We start from the raw sequence: 20,329 nt of genomic DNA on the forward strand, positions 1-20,329 counted from the left end.
TGGACTCTCTCACGGTGGTGTCTGAAAACAGGATGCTGTCTAAGTTGCATGCCATCTTGGTCAATGTCTCCCATCCACTACATAATGTACTGGGTGGGCACAGGAGTACATTCAGCCAGAGACTCATTCCACCGAGATGCAGCATAGAGCGTCATAGGAAGTCATTCCTGCCTGTGGCCATCAAACTTTACAACTCCTCCCTTGGAGGGTCAGACACCCTGAGCCAATAGGCTGGTCCTGGACTTATTTACTGGCATAATTTACATATTACTATTTAACTATTTGTGGTTCTATTACTATTTATTATTTACGGTGCAAATGTAACGAAAACCAATTTCCCCCGGGATCAATAAAGTATAACTATGACTATGACCTCTTTCTCTCTCTCAGGAATAACTTGATGCAATGAGGTATTAGAAGCTAAGTGATTAATCTCATCGTGACATGAGTACTGCAATGGATATTGTCTGTTTGGCCAGTATAGGTCAGCTACGGTCATATTGAATGGTGGGGCTGAGTGGCTAGATCCTGTTAGGAGTTCTTGTGCTCCTGTGAACCTATTCTCTAGGCATTTCCACCTCCTGTTTCAGCTCCATTTCCTTGGCTGGGCTAACAGGAGTTGAAAACAATCCTTAGTTATCTGCACTAAACACATGTTTGTGATAACAACTGTTTGCTGTACTCTAATTCCAAAAACTGGCATCATTGAAATCAACAAAGGTGAATTTAAGTAGCAGAATACATTGTGCAGCTGTTACGAAATATGCAAGTTTGGCACAAGTGACTGAGGATTAATGTCTATAAACTTTCTTAGCCTCATTTAATGCCATCTGCACAATAATAAATTCAATTTCACCTAATCAGAGCAGTCAAATGGATTTATAATAATGCATGGATCTCTTCAACTCTAATCTAATGGCTGAAGGAAGAAAGGCTACGTTAGTACATTGTTAATTTGCGTATTCAAGGTTGCATACCCCATTGTTTTCCAGTTGGCTCTTCATTTGTATATTCCCCATTCGATCCTTGATGTAGTTTCTGTCCATCCTTTCCCGTACTTGAATCATCTGTAAATAAAGTAAGCATTGAGGAATTGTTGCATCAGATGGCAATTCCACATCATATATGACAGTGATATTAAAGCTGATTCTGATTCTTAATTGAGACAGAGTCACATACTACATCTGGGTTATAGAAACATTTAGTTGTAAATTTCTGCATTTTGCTTTGAAAAAGTCAGCTTCCAAAGTTAACTGTCGGTTATTTCCACTGTAGAGCAGTACGTGAAACTCAGACACCCCACCTCTCCCGGAAGTTCCAGGAGTCTCCCCGCATATTGATAGTGGCTCCCTGATGCCCGCAAATTATATACAATATCATGGAAATCAATTTTTTTGAGAGTGAGCGAGCGAGAGAAAGCAAGAGAGAGCGCACAAGCGTGCCATGGGAGAGGGTTCCAAAAAAAAGAAAATGTAAAATGTACGTCACCCCAGAGTACACTAAAGTGTACCCCTGCCTAATAGGGGTCAAAATAATGACAGTGTTGCTCACTGCACTGTTTGCAACAGTGACTTTTCTATAGCCCGTGGTGGGTTAAGACTGTAAAAGACTTGTTGAGGTGAGTTTAACAGGTGTCATTCGTTCATTAGCATAGCTAACGTTATTTAAACTAGCTGGCTAGCTGCTCAGGAGCTACTCTATTGCAGACATCCCACCTCTCCCGGAAATTCCGGGAGTCTCCCGCAAATTGATAGTGTTACCTCCGTGAAATGAGTTTTTGCAGGGTGGGATGTCTGGAAACTTCAAGCAAAGAATGAGTTTACAAGTAGCTGAATCTGACTGTACAAACTCTTCATGTCTGAGAATGAGGCAAAGGCATTGGCAGGGACATAGAACAGAGGAGAGGGAATAAACTAAACAGCAAGAATAAAGGGTAAAGGAAATAGATTTCAGAATGATTCAGATGGTCATAAAGAAAAGAGAAAGTCGTAGCACTGCAGTTCATTGTCAATATTAACATCACTTTTTATAGCCTCCACTAACATGAAGGACAAGGGCTTCAGGCGCATGTGAACACCACAATATCCAGTTTCCTTCCAAGCTGAACACCATCCTAAACTATCACTGCTACTTTATCATTTTTGGATCAAAGTCCAACCAACCAATCCTTAGTTTGAACCACCTTCCTCTTTGGCACGTAACAGGTTCAGGCACCTGCGAACTGAACCTACCTTAAGACTGGTGGTTTGGAGACAGATGAAGCAATGTTATAACATTATTGTCCTGTCTTTGCAACTCACTCCAAAATCATCTACAACAAGTAAAGGTAACTGTACTTATTTGAAATTGCAAATAAAAGTTTCAGTGCTTATAGTCAACTTATTTAGGAGGCTTCTATGAAGCTGGATGTTGTGGTGTTCACAGGTGCCTGAACTTAATGCATGCCAAAGAGGCAGGTGATACAAACTAAGGATTGTTCCACTAGAGATGATATTATAAGCCACTTTCCTTATACAGTCCACTTGCTCTCCCCAAAAGGATGGCAAAGGTGATGCCAGGAGTCCCTCTTTTAGGAGTTGTTTTTATTCTGGGCTAGCATACACCTAAAACAATTGTTTTTTCCTGACTTTGGATGTCTGATACCATGCCCTTAAGCCAATAGTTTTATTGGGGTGCCCAAAACGCATCTCCCACCAAACAGCCACAGGAACCAGTGTGAACCCTGATGGAATCTGTGTTCTTCCAGTTGCTCTCTCTTGGGCTATGGCAAGAATATGAAGATCTTACCAGTCTTCCTGTAGATGTATGGGGTCATATTGGTCCCGTTATATTAAATGACTATTTATAATTATGTTCTTCATGAACTTTCACTGGTTCTGAAGTAAAATTTATTACTAGGAACTAATGTCATGACAATGCCATTTTGTTAATACGTTAGAAATCAAATGTAAAACAACACCAGCTTTTATTAAACTGCATTTTGCAATCAGCTAAGGTTCAACAAAAATCTCAAGGCCACCTTTCCATAAGTAAATTGTCAGTTTATTTTGAGTTCCACGTTAAATAAGAAAGAACTGATCTTTTATAATCATTTCCTTGACTAGAATTATTTTACTGGTACTGCACTAATTGTACTTACTTTGCTCCTAAATGGAGTCATATCTTTGTGGTTAAGTGCAGTCGATGTGAAACATTTCTTCTATAATTTTTAAAGTGTATCGCCCTCTACCGAAGGCATACATTTGCCGAGCTTTCTGTGGATGCCAACTTGTAATGGGTGTGATTATATCAAGGCCCATGATGTGTCTGGTCCTCATACAGTTCCCCTCCACTGCAGGCAGACATACTTAATCAAAGCAACAACCATAGACTCAAGAGGTTATACTCCCATGATTTAAGAAATAAGGTTGAGTTTTATATCCAGTTTCAGCAGGCAGTGAGCACCAATTTTCATTCCTACATGTCTCACAAAATTATCATTGTAGTGTTACACTAAAAATATAGCATAGTTTACCATTAGTAAGGCGTGGTGTTATGTGATGCTCTTGTTTGCCCTCATAGAATAGAATTGCTGTGGTATAAGATGTCACAACTTAGCCCACTGAATTCAAGCCTGTCTCTGTAGCACATTCTAATCAGTACCGCTCCTCACAATCTCCTAAATAGTCATGCAAATTATTTTCAGTTAAGACTCCATCAAATTCTAGAGCCACAGAGCACTACAGCACAGAAACAGGCACTTTGGTCCATCTAGTCTGTGCTGACCTGTTTTTCTGCCCAGTGCCATCTATCTGCACCTGGTCTATAGCTCTCCATACCCCTATCATGAATGTGCCTATCCAAACTTCTTTTAAATGTTGCAGTTGGAGCTGCATCCCACCACTGACACTGGCAGCTGATTTCACACTTGCACCAGCCTTTGAGTGAAGAAGTTACCCCCCCACATTCCCCTTAAATATTTCACCTTTCATCCTAAACCAGGGGGTTCCCAAACTTTTTTTATGCCATGGACCCCTACCATTAACCGAGGGGTCCATGGACCCCAGGTTGGAAAACTCTGCTCTAAAAATATGACCTCTAGTCCTGGTCTTACCCAACCTCAATGAAAAAAATCTGCATGTAATTACCCTATCTGTACCCCTCATAATTGTGCTAAATTCTTTTTTGAAGGCCAAAACCAAAATACTGCAGAACTAGAAATCTGAAGTTTAAAAGGCAGATGTTCCACTCCATCAGTAAAAGTAGCCCAGAATTCAGTGAATCCTTAAGGATTAGCCCAGTTACTTCACATCTACCATCAGCAACACTCACAAACTTGAATGGTGACTCCTAACCCACTAAACAAGGAAAACTGAATCCAATAGGTTCAGGGATTATGTCTTAATGTTTAAGTACACTTGCAATAAATCAGTAATTTTTAAATTACTTATTTTATATAGAATGATAGAGTCATAGAGTGCAACAGCACAGAAGTGATCCTTTTGGCACATCCAGTCCGTGCTAACCTGTTGTTCTGCCTAGTCCCATCAACGTGCAGCTGGACTATCGCCCACCATACTCCTCATGTTCAAACTTCTCTTAAATGTTGCAATCAATCCCACATCCACCACTTCCTCTGGCAGCTTGTTCCTTACTTGCACCACCCTCTGAGTGAATAAGTTTCCCCTCAGGTTCCCTTTAAATATTTCACTTTTCACCTTGAACCTATGACCTGAGTTCTAGTCTCATCCAGTCTCAGTGGAAAAGCCTGCTTGCATGAGCCCTATCTATACCCCTCGCAATTTTGTATACCTCTATCAACAAATTAAAATCAATCAATAAAATATTACTTATTTTAATTAAGATTTTATAAGTCTTCTGAGAGCAGGAAAAACTAGGTTAAAGCTTTGACAGGCAGCAAGGCTCTGCTCCCAGTGAGATTCCTGTCGAAGGCTGGCAGAGCTTTCCAGGGATAAGGTTTCCTGGAGCCTCATTGTGACTTGGTAATTCCTCCCTTCAATAAATTCTGCCCTCCACATCTGGTCCAGGCGAACAGAGGTAGCCTATGTAAGACTGGGTAAGCCATATCCAGCTAAATTCCCTCCACTGATGCTGCTTCAAGAACCTCGCCTGACCCACTGTGCATTTCAGCATCTTCAGCTTTATTTCCCTGTTGAAGATCCTGATTGACTCTGCTTCCACCACGCTTCTGAGCAGTGAGTTCTAGGTCATGAAGGCAAAGGGAGTGTGAACGCTGAAATCTGTAACAAACATAGAATGCTGAAGGAGCTCAGCAGCTCAAGCAGCATTTATGGAGGCAAAAGGTGGAAAATGACGTTTCAGGTGAAGAATTTGCATCAGGATGGAGAGGGAACAGGAAGGACAACCAGTACAGTATATTGTAGTATGCAGGTGTTGTGACTGTGACCGAAGCCACCGGAGAGACGTGGAAGCTGGTGGATGTAGAAATCTTTATTAAGCCACACAAGCAGGAACGATACAGGAGACACGCTTGGAAGAAGAAGCCAGCCTGGCTCAATATTATATGATATTTTTATATGCTTAAAGATTAAAGGTAACAGCAGGACAATTCTATAGTTACAATGTATCTGCAATGCTTCCTTTGAATTACGTAGAGTTTTCAAACATCTCCATCTTCACACCTATACTCCAGGCACCCAAAATGAATGTTAATTCCCACTGACTCTGGACCGCATTCAAGCGTATGCAGGCTTCTGAGGTCAAATAAAGTATTTCTTTGTTTGCAGTCAACCCCAAAACACAGCTCCAGGAAGACCATTGTTCAGAGCTGCATTTTAAATTTAATCTACAATCCATGTTCAGGTTTGAAGACTGGCTGCTGCTGAAATTAATATCTGCTATATACCATAACTCCAGAATATGCCCTTACATGGGGTAGGGGTTGGTTAGAGGCTGGCAGCTGATAGGTGGAAGCAGGTGGGGAAGGAATGATGGGCAAATGGAACCAGGTAGGGGGAGGGGATGAAAGGAGAAGAAAACGAATTGGACAGGCAAGTGTGTGTGGGAGGACAGCAGCCTGCATTTGGGTTACATGAAATTGGAAATTTCAATATTTGCGCCATTGGGTTATACAGTACCCAAGCAGAATATGAGATGTTCTTTCACTTTGCGCTTGGCCTTCTTTGTAGAAATGGAGAAAGTCGAGGACAGACAGGTCATTGTGGGACTGAGGAGAGTTACAATGATATGCAACTGGAAGCTTAAGGTGGCCTTTGTGGATAGAGTGCACATGCTTTACAGAACAGTTGCTTTGTCTACAATCATGATAATTTTTTTCCTACTCTCATTATGTTGAATATGTGAACCTTGATCCTAGAAATATGTATTAATGGGTGCAGCATTCTACCAACCTTCCATATCAATCCCCTCAAGTTCCATCAGCTTTCTATTCAACCTTTACGATATAAACTTGTCCATGACGATCATGATGGGCACCGTGGTTGTCAAGGACAAGACCAGTTTGATCACCAGTTCTCTCCGACTCCAGAGAGAACAATCCTGGCCTTACCCGTCAAAGAAAGATGGAGGAATGCCCAAAGCTCCTTCCTCCCTGTCAAGCAGTGCAGTTGCGATTTAGTTGTAGCTCTATCATCTGAAAGGTGTGGCTTTAAGCTCCATTCCAGACACCCGATCACAATAGCTGAGCTGGCTAACTCCAGAGGTTCTGCACTACAAGATGTACTGTCTTTCACGTAAATCATTAAACCGAGGCATCATTTTGAAAAAAGAGTTCAGATTTCCTGTTGCTTGGCCATTTTAATTTCCAACCAACACCATTAAAACAACACTGTCACTGTGGGAATTTGTGCGTAAACTAACTACAATGTCTCCCAGGGCTACAACAATAAGTGCACAAGTAATTCATTGGCTGAAAAATGGTTTAGGATGCCTTGTGCTGTGTAAACATGTTTTCCTTTATGTGGTGAAAAATTATATACTTCAACACAGATTGATGCAATTATAGAGAAGGCATATCAGCAGCTATATTTCATTAGGAGCTTGAGGAGATTTGGTCTGTCACCAAAGGCGCCAACAAATTTCTACAATTGTACCGTGGAGAGCATTCTAACTGAAAGCATCAGTTACATCACGTTCTGGTATTGAGGGGCCATAAACAGGATCGAGAAAAGCTACAGAGGGTTGCAACCCCAGCCAGCTCCAACACTGAGGACATCTTCAACAGGCGATGACTCAAAAAGGTAGCATCCATTATTAAGGACCCCCATCACCCCGGGCATGCTCTCTTCTCTTTGCTACCACCAGGAAGGAGGTACAGGAGACTGAAGACATACACTCAACATTTTAGGAACATATTCTTCCCCTCTGCCATCAGATTTATCAGGTTTCTGAACAGACAATGAACCAACTCAAGAACCTCACTATATTTTGCTTTCTTTTTGCACTACTGATTTAATTTTATATATTTTTTCTTATTGTAATTTATAGTTTTCTTTTTATGTAATGCACGGTACTGCTGCCACAAAACAACAAATTTCACGACATATGTCAGTGATATTAAACCTGATTCTGATTGAAAAGTTTGTTACGTTATCAGAAAAGTTTGTTACGTTAGCAAAAAAGGAAACTTGTCAACATGCTCCCATGTAGAAATCCAAATGCTAATGAGCACCTCAGCTGTCCCAGCACACAGACACTATGAGAGACTCAAGGCTTACAATTTAAAACTACAATCTAACTATTTCATATTTCCTTATCTTAGGGCATTTAGTTTTCTGGCTGGCTTTGTCCTTACCAGTGGAAGAGGCTTTCCAGAAAGTCAGGTATTTTGTGCCAGACTGTAAAGGAGCTGACTTGTTTACGGAGAGTGTGGAAGAAGAAAACAAACTGCTCCTGTTGCGTTGCATTCTTCGTTACCTCTCAGCACGAGCCAAGCAGCGAGATTTTAAACGCAACTTGATTTGCAGCCAAAGCTTTGATGTGTGCTGAATTGCTGCTGTTGCTTTGATCTTCTAAAGATCCAACTTTGTGCGTAGCTCGCCTGCAGCCCCCTTCACCCTCTGAAAGAAACCTGTCCGAACTTTCCATGGCGCGGAGACCCGAAATGAGATTGAAAGTGGACAAAGAGGGGTGAGCTCAGTCCCATTTACTGTCAATTTATATGGAGCTCTTCAAATAAGAACAAAGGCAAGATATTAAGGCCATTACTACTTCATTCAAGTAGGCCGGACATGATTTTTATACCAATTAAAAATGTTATTTAATAACTGAAATGACCCAGATCAGGATACACAGCCACAAACTTTCTTTTTAATATTTTAAGGCAAGTTGATTCTCTGCTTTGACTATGCTAGGCCAGATTTGAGCTCTTTGAAGTCAGGAGGCCTTTTAAGCCCCATTTCACAGATGATCCAGCTTTGCATAAATAAACACGCTGACCTTTGAACTCTAACTAGAGACCTGAGCGCACTTCAAAGGAATGGATGAAATGATCAACATGCATCATTAGGGCGACCCTCGCGCTACGGACCTGACAAGCTGAGCAGGGAAGGAAAAGGTGGGGGGGGCAGTTGGGTAGGGGGAAGATGATGGAAAGTGGCTTTAGGGGAGGGAGATACTGCGGAAGTCAAAACAAAAATACTAAAAACAAGGGGGAAAGCAATATAAATAAGTCAGTTAAACAACCGTAATGGGGTGACTTTAGTAACAACTGTTTCACCTCCTGGAATATGTCAAATCTGTTGAGATAATTAAGTTTGACAGGTAAAAACAACAGGGTAAGCAATGAGGGCAGAGACAGGTTTTATTCACTTTAATTAAGTACTTGCTGTCCCTGACCATACGGTCTGTTCCCAATGATTGCCTCCAATCTCTTAATAATCCACTTTCTTCAGCAAGTCAGTGATTAAAACAAAATGCACACGCCAATCGAGAAAGTTAGGTGTGACTGTATCCAACTTCCCATGACTTCACCAATAATCTTCCAGCCCTGACTGCACGGTGGGGACAAACCCATATCCTTGTGTGCATACTTTCTGCAGAATGTTCTGTTCTTTGGGGAAGTGAAAGGCAATAACCAACACCAGCCTGAGCAGGCATTGCAATTGGCGAGGCGAAAGCATAGGAGGCATGGATAAGGGACAGCACAGTAGCGTAGTGGTTAGCGCAAGACTTTACAGCACCAGCAACCTGGGTTCAATTGGCGCCGCTATCTGTAAGCAGTTTGTACGTTCTCCACATTGCCCTTCCTTCTTGAGCTCCAGTTCCCTCCCACATTCCAAAGATGTATGGGTTAGGAGGCTATTTGGTCACATGGGGGTAGTTGGCCAGCACAGGCTTGTCGGGCCAGAAGGACCTGCTACTGTGCTGTTTCTCTGAGAAACAACACCACCCCTGTGAAAGAATAGTCGCAATCTTTTACCTTGAATATATTTAAGGTGCAAGGAAGGAAGTTTAAAGGAGACGTAAGGGGCAAATTTCTTTTTACACAGAGATGATAGGTGCCAGGAGCAGTCTGCCAGGGGTGGCAGTGGAAGTAGATAAACTAGTTCAGAGGTTTTTAGATAGTCTGTTGGAAATGGAGGGTTGTGGATCATGTGCTGGCTGAGGAATTTAACTCTGCATTCTGTTCGGCACATTTAATGTGGGCCAAAGGGCCTGTTACTGAGCAATGGTCTATGTCGATGCAAAGCGTTCATTCTGAAAGTGTGGTGTGGTCAATCAATTGACATGCCTGAACGTAAGCACTAGCAGAACCATTGCCACTTGAGATGATAGAAGCACTATGTGCATGAGAAAACAGTGTGAGACACTGAGATAGTCGGAAGTAAAGGTGCCAGTGGACATGGTGACTGGAGCCCTTTAGGCTCCATGTTAGGATACAGAGCTCAGTCTATTCCCTAATGGATATTCGTCCCCCTTTTGCCTCCTTGGGCATGACAGTGGTAATAACCTGGGAGCTCACCACATTTGCAACAGCATGCCAAGCACCCACTGCTGTCTGCACGGCAGCCTACCTTGGAGTGCACAGCGAGATCAAAAATTCTACAGTAGAAACAAATTCTCTCAGCCAGTTGTAGAGTGAGAGCATCTACCAAACTTGCAATTCATGTCATTTGGTGGAGGGGGTGGGGGGCCCTACGTACAATTCCCCACTGAAATATACAGCTGATTTGTTTAACCTACTTACAACTCACTCCAGGGAGTGTAACACAAAAATCCAGGCTAAAACTCTACAGCAGTACTGAGGGAGACCTGCACTGTTGTGGGTAGTCTATAACATTATCTAGCAGGTCCAATTTTGACGACACTTGCGGGCCTTCCCCGGCACACCATTAGGCATATTGATTGTTAATGTAGATGACACATTCCACTGTATGTGTCAATATATACATGATAAATAAATTTGTAGTGCCTGCACTGTTTTGTGCACTTCATGCAGTCCTGGATAGGTCTGTACGTCTAGTGTAGTTTCTGTGTTTTTTCTTACGTAGTTCAGTGTAGTTTTGTATTGTTTCATGTAGCACCATGGTCTGTACCAGCAGTTATGGTTGAAATGACAATAAAAAGTGACTTGACTTGAACCTCGAATCTTCTTGTATCAACTATCCATTAAAGGTACAAGACACTATTTTGAAAATCACTTGGAATCCAAGTCTACATTTATTCCTTTACCAATTTTATTAAATATACTGATGCACGGTCTTGGCCCAAAACATCAACTCTTTATTCAGATGCTGCCTGACCTGCTGAGTTCCTCCAGCATTTTGTGTGTCTGTGCATTAAATATGCTGTTGCTTATGGTAGCTTGTCAAGTTTCCTATTTTGCAACAGCAACTACTCTGCAGATATACTTCACTGGCAGAAGAGTGATGTCTGTATTAATAAAGTTTTTCTTTTGGTTCTATAGTGTGGAAATGTTTAATTCTACAAAGAGAAGGTCACAGAGAAAATTACCTCGTAACCCTTCAATAATTTTACTCTCAAACAACTGCATAGAGGCGCACTGCTTAATTACATGAATGCTGTGTGGGTGTAATTGGTAATCGCTTATAACAGTCCATTAAGATTGAGAACACCGATACCGTCATTTTAGGGATTAAAACATTTTATCATGATTTTCTTGACTAGAAGCTTAATCTTTAAGAGTATTACAGTTGATAAAAACCGAGTAAATTTCAGGATTTTTAATGAAACTCAACTGGATGGGAACTTGATGGGCTGCACCCTTTTTCTCAGGATCCATAAATATTCTTGGCCTCCATTATAGAAGGCAAGATGTGTCCTCTCATAACAAGCAAGAAATGCAACAACTATGAGTCGGGCCAAATGGCCTGTTTCTGTATTGTCATATTCTACGACTCTGTAACTTCCATACTGGTAGAAACGAGTTAAGATGTTACTTAGGGAAGGTGTCCAGGAACAGATGATAAGCCACACTCAGATAAAATAAAGGCCCAGATAGGCATTGGAGATGCCCCTATGTCAGGTGGATTTCCCATGAAGCTGACAAAGCAGTTACATTGTGAACTCCTGAAAATCTTGCAAAGACCCTTCACAATTATTATCAGTAACATTCAAACTCTATTTCTGCTTTATTATTGAAGATTAGTTTCATTTGTCACATATACGAGACATACAGTGAAACGCATCACTGACGTCAAAGACCGGTGCAGTCTGAAAATGTGCTGGTAGCTGCCCACAAGTGTCATCATGCTTCTGGCAGCAACACAGATTGCCCATAATATACTAACCCTAGCCTGGATGTCTTTGGAGTGTGGGAGGAAACTGCAGCACCCAGAGATGCATGTGGTGACGGGGAGAACATATAAACCCCTTACTGACAGCAGCAGGAATTGACCCATGATCACTGGCACTGTAAAGCGTTATGCTACCATGTTGCGCTCATTTATATCCCTACATTTATGTACCATCATACAAAAGCAGGCTATTCAGTCCCTCTGAGTCCTTCCTGCTTTCTAGCAGAGCAATCTTATCAATACCACCACCACCACCACCCAACTTCTCTCTCAGATCTACAGCTCATTCTTTCTCACAAGCCCCAACTCCTCCTTGAGTCTTTTGGTATTTATCTACACAAGAGGTAATTTATAGAAGCTAATTAAAACAACTTTGGGATGACGGATGAATTCGGAGCACCCGGAAGAAGCTCACGTAATTGCAGGGAGAATGCGCAAACTCTGTACAGTCATCACTTGGTATCAGCATCGAGTCTGGGTTTCTGAAGCTGTGAGACACCTATACAAACTAGAAACCAAAGTTTGCACCCCCAGTAGACTATATTCATACATATATGCATATGGTCCAAATGAATGGGAAAGCAAAGGCAGAACAGTTGCTGGAAACCTGCAATAAAAATGCTGCAACTACTCAGCAAAACACTCAACACCTGTGCAGCATGAAAAAGTGTTAATGCTTCGGCTCGATGAACTTTCCTGAGAATACCAAGACCTTCGATTTGTTCTGATGCAATGTCATCTATCTGTCTCTCTCTCCACAGGCATGTGGTGTATCTGAGCATTTGCTGCTTGAGGCTCCAAATCAATACTGAGCAGAACATAACAATGGAGATGCTTTTAGACGTGTTTTTGCATGGATAATTCAACCCCTGAAGGCAGGGCCAGATTAAGCTAGTGCGGGGCCTGTAGCATATGATATAAAGGGGCCCTAAATTTTCAAAACGCACAGAAGTATTAAAACATAAATTATTTACTTGCATAATAAAGTAATTCAATATTTTCATTTGCTATACAGCCAGATAATACGACAAATTTCTGACACTTCAGTAATAGTATTACTTACATGTAGGTATCAATTTCAAATGTCAAAAGTAACAAAACTACAACTTAAAAGTTACATTTTCTAGATTTAGCATGAGCAAATTTGTTGATGATACTAGAAATGTCTATTTCACACAGAAGTTCATGTTCAATGCTCGTAGAGTGAAATTGTTCAATCTGTTTTGACCCATGGTGCTCCTTAGTTCATTTTTAATCCTATTCAGTTTTGAAAATGAGCGTTCTCCACTGCCGTTGGTAACCATGAGTGACAAATAGATGCACAAGGCATTTTCTACATTTGGAAAACATGACTCCAAAGAATTGTCAGTTATCAAACGGTACAACTGTAACTCTATAAGGTCTTGTTTAGCGCCAATATGAGAAGCAAGATCAGTTTCAACAGTTCAGTAAACTGCACAAATTCTTCATCAAGACTTTCTTCCAGATCTTCCGGATATGATTTAATAAGATTTGATGACCTCTTTAGGAGCTTTTCAGGTGTAAATGACTGTAACTGATGAAGGAATCCAAAAACACCATTCACCTTTAGATAAGCTTTCTGCCTTTTTGACAGGACAGAAAGCAAGCTGTCAATATTGACAAGAAATGTTCGGCTTTTAAACTTCTGAAAAGTTGTTTGCGATTCAACAAGTAGATCAAGAGTGCTGGTGCCACTGAAATCATCATACGCATAATTTTGCTTGTGTTTTCTTCGAGTTTGCTGCTGATAATCTTCACACTTAGTCAGATCCTTGGCTTTTTGCTCAACGTCTGAAAAAGTAGACCGCATAGCTTGAATATATCTATGCAGGGATTCATAGAGTGCACAAACTGTGTTCAAGTCTTGGCCAGAAGATTACAAAGAAGCACTGGTCATTTGAAAATGCTGTAATACCTGATCCCACAATACAACCATTATTCCTGTTTCCAACTTCATCATGGTTGAAAGTAGTCCACAAGCCTGTTGTCGACACTCTGCCTTCTGATTATTGTTATTTGAAATTTCATCCAAGTCTTGCTTTATTGCAGAAAAGCTGTGTAAGAGTGGTTTTGTTGCATCTGCACGAGCTGACCACCTGGTATCTGACATTCTTTTCACAATGGGCAAATGAGCACCACCATCAGATAATGCAGCAGAAAGGAGATCCCACCGATAAGTAGAAGCAGAAAAAAATGTGTACAGGCTTTCTACAAATTGAAAGAAAATTAATGCTTCTTGACAACATTCAGCAGCACATTTTCCAACCAAGTTTAGTGAATGTGCAAAACATGGAATGTAATCCGCAAACTCATTCAGCTCTTTAATTGGTGCTTGTAAGCCACTATACTTGCCACTCATGTTGCTGGCATTGTCACAACTTTGACCACGGCAGTCTTTTATATCAATGTCATTTTCCTTTAAAAGGTCAAGTAAACTTTGAGCGAGCTGTTCAGCACTATGACCTTCCATATCCAAAATTTTCACAAATCTTTCAACTGGTCCCGACGGCAAAACATAGCGCACAGTCAAAGTCAGCTGGTCCATATTGGATATATCTGGAGTAGAATTCAATGAAACAGAATAATACTTGTATTTCTTCACTTCACCGACAAGGTGATCCAGTATGCTGGATCCAATCAGATTGATGAATTCCTCACATATTGTTTTAGATAGGTATGATTTATGTCCCCTTCCTTTGTTTGCATGAGCATTTATATGCTCTGCAAGAAAAGGGTCAAACTTGGCCGGTAATTCTAACAACTCCAAGTAATTTCCATTACGAGGAGAGCCAACAGTTTCATCACTACCACGAAATGAAAGGCCTCGTTCTGCTAAAAACTTTACAACTTCAATTATTCACTCTAGAAGTATGCACCAATACTTTTGTTCAGTCTCCATTTCTTTCACAAGGTGGGAATCGACACATTTAACTTTGTTTTTGCGCATCGACAGTGAAATTAAAGCTTGTCTATGTGAGGAACTTTCTTCATGTCGACGTAATAGATTGATTGCATTTTTCCAGTCATTAAACCCCTCTTCACTAAACTTTGATGAACATCCTGAAGTCATAACCTTGCATGGGAAACAGAATAGGCTTCCTTTGCTTTCTGAATAGCATAACCAATTTCTTGCATGTTGCTTGTTTGTAGGTTTATGAACATATGTAAAATAAGAGTTCTGACAGTGCCGAGGTTTCTTTTCATTGTCATACAATCGCATGGATGAAGAGAAGTCACTCTCAGCATGTTGACATTCATCACTTCCCTTGGCTATCCAATATTCATGATCACAATCATCTAGATTGTTTGGCCATTCACCAATATCATTAGAGTACTTGTTCTTTTCACTTGTTCTTTCGCACTCAGTGGATGCTGACTGTTGCTGTATCATGCCTTCTGCCACACTAGTACTAGTTGTTCCTAAATTTACAGCTTCTGCCATTATAGCACCATCACCATCTCCATGAACATCAAAATATTTTGTCAACTTACGTGTTTTTGATATCACAAGTTGGTCTCCTCTTTCTTTTTCTTCCTTCGCTTTACGTTTTGCACTTCCGGAAGCATAATGACGTCCAATATCTCTGGCTCGATTGATCATTGCTATCTACATGAAAACAACAACGGTGCCAGATCATCGTTGTTGTGGCGTGGATGAAATCACAGAGCGTTGCATTACCGGTAGGTACAAGGCAGTTTCTTTATTCGACAAAACAAGGCTACAGCAGGCAGAGACCCCTGGCAGAACAGGTCTAACCGCCTTGTGATTGAGGCTCGATATTTATTTGCTAAACTCAAAGGATAGTTCATAGTTACAAGTATAGGCAATTCTTTGAAGTTTTCACATCTTTTGATTAAATTCATTCTACCAGCAAGCTGACATTCATGGCCTTTAGGAATGCAAGTTAAAATCCATAATGCATTATTTGGTATGTTACGTGCTAACATAGAGGACAATTCATATTCAAAAAGCTTAGATATGGTGTCTTCGCAAGTACCTATAAACTTAACATTCTTGTCTCAGAGGTGCCGTGCCAGAGATGCATTGTTACAAATGAAACTGAGTTCACAGCCTTTAGGAAATGCATTGTTATGAACTCAATCCACAGTACTTTGTCAAAGAGCAGACGACTGATGGCTGAAGTCATTTATTTAAGTGTAAATGAATCATCAACCCAAAACTCACTGTAACAGTCGTGAGAATATGGTGAGAAGATGCCGATTTCACCAGACTGCAGCTTGCAAGCATTTAGTGCGGGCAGGGCCCTTGAAAATGTGGGGCCTGCAGCAAATGCTACTTTTGCTCCTAGGTTAATCCGGCCCTGCCTGAAGGGGAACCTAATCAACAGTAAACTTGACCAAGGCCACCTATTCATCGGATTGCAAATGACAGGCTTCCTCTCCAGTTTTGTGGACTAAGTAGCGAATGAGGCCAATATGGATACCACAGACACATCCATAGACTAGGCAGGAGCTTCCTGACCAGGGAGGCACATATGTAGTTGGAAAGGTGGTGCATTCCTTCTTCTCTATAGCATCTGTGTGCTCTGTGCATGGACTTGGGGCTCTCAATGCCACCTCAAATGCTCCTTCTCCATTCTGGGCAGTCATTGTCCAACGTGTTCTTCAATTTCATCACGCAGTAACATGGTCTCACAATTGCCCCGGTATCAGTTCCCCTTATATATGGAGAATTCCACATTTGAATAGCCTTTGGGCTACTGCACAGGATTGAAATAAGCTGCAGAGAGTTGTAAAGTTAGTCAGCTCCATCATGAGCACTAGCCTGTGTAGTATCCAGGACATCTTCAAAGAGCGATGCCTCGAAAAGGCAGCTTCCAGCGTTAAGGACTCCCATCACCCAGGTCATGCCTTGTTCTCATAGTTAACATCAGGAGGGAGGTACAGAAGTGTGAAGGGATACACTCAATCACACAGGAACAGCTTCTTCCCTTCTGCCATCTGATTTCTGAATAGACATTGAACCCATAAACACCACCTCACTAATTTTATTACTACTTTTGCACTATTTATTTAATTTAACTATTTTATATATACTTACTGTAATTCACAGTTTTTCCTCTATTATTAAGTATTGCATTGTACCGCTGCTGCAAAGCCAACAAATTTCGCAACATATACCAGCGATATTAAACCTGATTCTGAGTCTGAAAGCTACTTAGCAATTACTCTCGTATATGACTGACCTCTCAGTTAAAGATAGCAGCCTCCATTTCTTGATTTCCTCCAACAAGAATTAAAGTCCTTTCAATACCAAATGCTTTTAATGTTTTAGCCATCCAGATTAGATGGCAGTGAAGGCCAAGTCATTGGGTATATTTGAAGCAGAGGTTGATAAATTCTTGATTAGTAAGTGTGTCAAAGGTTACTGGGTGAAGGCCGGAGAGGGATAATAAATCAACCATGATTGGATGGCAGAACAGACTCGATGGGCTGAATGACCTAATTCTGCTCCTATATCCTATGGTCTAAAAGATTAGAAATCTGTTTCTGCAAAATGTTCTCATAATTTACTTAATTCCCAATATAATTCATGGTATAGCTCATGGGCTTTCGCCAGATATCTTTCCTGAGGTGCAGTGGTCAGATGTAGAAGTTGGGGTTTATACAACTGAAACGTAACACCCTCAAGTTTCAATCCAAACCCTCCTGAGTTAATGTGACACTGACATTACTATTGCCAAATACAGATATGGGAAAGCGTGGTGGCAACTCCTTCAAGCTTCATCAAAAATGTCTTCATAGTCGCGCACTGATTACAATATGATTGATAACTCCAGTCCCGTCAGCAGGGATTTATAAAGTAACATGTTAATCCTGTTGTGTTAGGAATACATGGCGATTCTTGTTGAATGAAATCATTAACCAGCAAATCTGCTTCAAAACCTCATAGGGCCATTCACCAAATATGTTGGTCTTTCCTACCTCATTGTGATTGAGGTTAGGTTGTCACTCACACCTTGATAGCAAAGGGTAGAGCTGGCGCCAACGGGGTTTGGTTACGCTTGAGTGAATACAATAAACGTACACCTGAATTATATCATTAGCATCACAGATAAACACATCAAACAAAAGGAAATGTCACGTTAGACAACTTTGTTCTGTCATGCAAATATTTAGCAAAAAGCCTTCTTGTGTTAAAGCCACTTTCATCTGTCTATAATTTTGAGTGTATAACTGCATATTAATGACAAGCACACCGATGGAAAATATTAAAGGGGGTTGTGCCATGCAAAATATCAAAGGGGCAGCCGTTTTGTGCTTCTGGAGTGGGAAGCTCCTTAAATTTCAGATGATGGAAATGATCAAGGCAGGCATAGTGCTCATCAATCACCTTTTTGTTCTCCTCCTGCTGTGCATTCTGTGTTCCAAGTTCAGCATTTATAAGGACCACTGGGCAGAGAGCAAGAGACAAGAGAGGCTGCCGGCATCTGGAGCAACACACAAAGTGCAGGAGGAACTCAGCAGGTCAGGCAGCATCTGTGGAGGGGAGTGGACAGTTGGTGCTTCGGGCCAAGACGCTCTCTCTGGTCCAGCTGAAAGGTCTCGACCTGAAACGTTGACTGTCCCATTTCTTCTACAGACGCCACCTGGTCCGCATGGTTCTTCCAGAACTTTGTGAGTTGGGGCAAAGAGCGGCCTGGAACATTTTTTAGGACTTCATGCAACTCAGGAAGTGTTTGGATGAACATTGGTTGTCCATCAGTCATTTTTGTGTGTGGATTTTCATTGATTCTATTGTATTTCTTTTCTCTACTGTGAATGCCTGCAAGAAATTCATTATAGTGTATGTTAACATATCAAAGTATGGTGATTTATGTGTACTTTGATACTAAATTTTCTTTAAACTTTGAACTTTTTGAATTCTCTCTCCATATAACCAGCAACAAACAATCTTCTAGACGAACTCAGATGACAAAGCAGCATTTGTAGTAGGAAATCAATTTCTTTTCTCTCCCAGATGCTGCTTAACCTGTTGTGTTTCTCCAGCAGATTATTTGACGCTCCAGTTGCTAGCACCTGCACTCCCTAAAGGCTTCTATTTTCATTTCATATTTTTTAAATGACTGTGAATTCTTTACCCCAAACAAAAGTCAGCTGTAAAGAATAATTTCAGCTTGACTTAGCCATCTCTAAGCAAAAGGAGAACAAAATACTTTTCATAGATGCACACAAAAAATGCTGGCGGAACTCAGCAGGTCAGGCAGCATCTATGGAGGGGAATGAGTAAACAGTCGATGTTTCGGGCCGAGACCCTTCATCAGGAACCATAGAACTATAGAACCATAGAAACTACAGCACAGAAACAGGCCCTTTGGCCCTTCTTGGCTGTGCCGAACCATTTTCTGCCTAGTCCCACTGACCTGCACACGGACCATATCCCTCCATACACCTCCCATCCATGTATCTGTCCAATTTATTCTTAAATGTTAAAAAAGAACCCGCATTTACCACCTCGTCTGGCAGCTCATTCCATACTCCCACCACTCTCTGTGTGAAGAAGCCCCCCCAATGTTCCCTTTAAAATTCTCCCCCCTCACCCTTAACCCATGTCCTCTGGTTTTTTTTCTCCCCTTGCCTCAGTGGAAAAAGCCTGCTTGCATTCACTCTATCTATACCCATCATAATTTTATATACCTCTATCAAATCTCCCCTCATTCTTCTACGCTCCAGGGAATAAAGTCCTAACCTATTCAACCTTTCTCTGTAACTGAGTTTCTCAAGTCCCGGCAACATCCTTGTAAACCTTCTCTGCACTCTTTCAACCTTATTTATATCCTTCCTGTAATTTGGTGACCAAAACTGAACACAATACTCCAGATTCGGCCTCGCCAATGCCTTATACAACCTCATCATAACATTCCAGCTCTTATACTCAATACTTTGATTAATAAAGGCCAATGTACCAAAAGCTCTCTTTACGACCCTATCTACCTGTGACGACACTTTTAGGGAATTTTGTATCTGTATCCCAGATCCCTCTGTTCCACTGCACTCCTCAGTGCCTTACCATTAACCCTGTATGTTCTACGTTGGTTTGTCCTTCCAACGTGCAATACCTTACACTTGTCAGTATTAAACTCCATCTGCCATTTTTCAGCCCATTTTTCCAGCTGGTCCAAGTCCCTCTGCAGGCTCTGAAAACCTTCCTCACTGTCTACTACACCTCCAATCTTTGTATCATCAGCAAACTTGCTGATCCAATTTACCACATTATCATCCAGATCATTGATATAGATGACAAATAACAATGGACCCAGCACTGATCCCTGTGGCACACCACTAGTCACAGGCCTCCACTCAGAGAAGCAATTCTCTACCACCACTCTCTGGCTTCTTCCATTGAGCCAATGTCTAATCCAATTTACCACCTCTCCATGTATACCTAGCGACTGAATTTTCCTAACTAACCTCCCATGCGGGACCTTGTCAAAGGCCTTACTGAAGTCCACGTAGACAATATCCACTGCCTTCGCTTCATCCACTTTCCTGGTAACCTCCTCGAAAAACTCCAACAGATTGGTCAAACATGACCTACCACGCACAAA

At 41.3% G+C, this 20,329-nt stretch overlaps 1 protein-coding gene across 6 annotated transcripts in view; it reads right to left on the reverse strand.

The window, feature by feature from the left end:
• fgfrl1a (fibroblast growth factor receptor like 1a) overlaps positions 1-20,329 on the reverse strand; it is a 344,477-nt gene that overhangs the window by 43,977 nt on the left and 280,171 nt on the right. For all 6 annotated transcript variants that reach the window (XM_063047049.1, XM_063047043.1, XM_063047048.1 and 3 more), the window contains exon 4: positions 978-1,067. In XM_063047049.1, the coding sequence (XP_062903119.1) occupies positions 978-1,067 (90 nt within the window). The remainder of the gene's footprint in view (positions 1-977; positions 1,068-20,329) is intronic.

The sequence above is a fragment of the Mobula hypostoma genome, chromosome 4 (assembly GCF_963921235.1).
Source record: "Mobula hypostoma chromosome 4, sMobHyp1.1, whole genome shotgun sequence".
In the NCBI taxonomy this organism is placed as follows: domain Eukaryota; kingdom Metazoa; phylum Chordata; class Chondrichthyes; order Myliobatiformes; family Myliobatidae; genus Mobula; species Mobula hypostoma.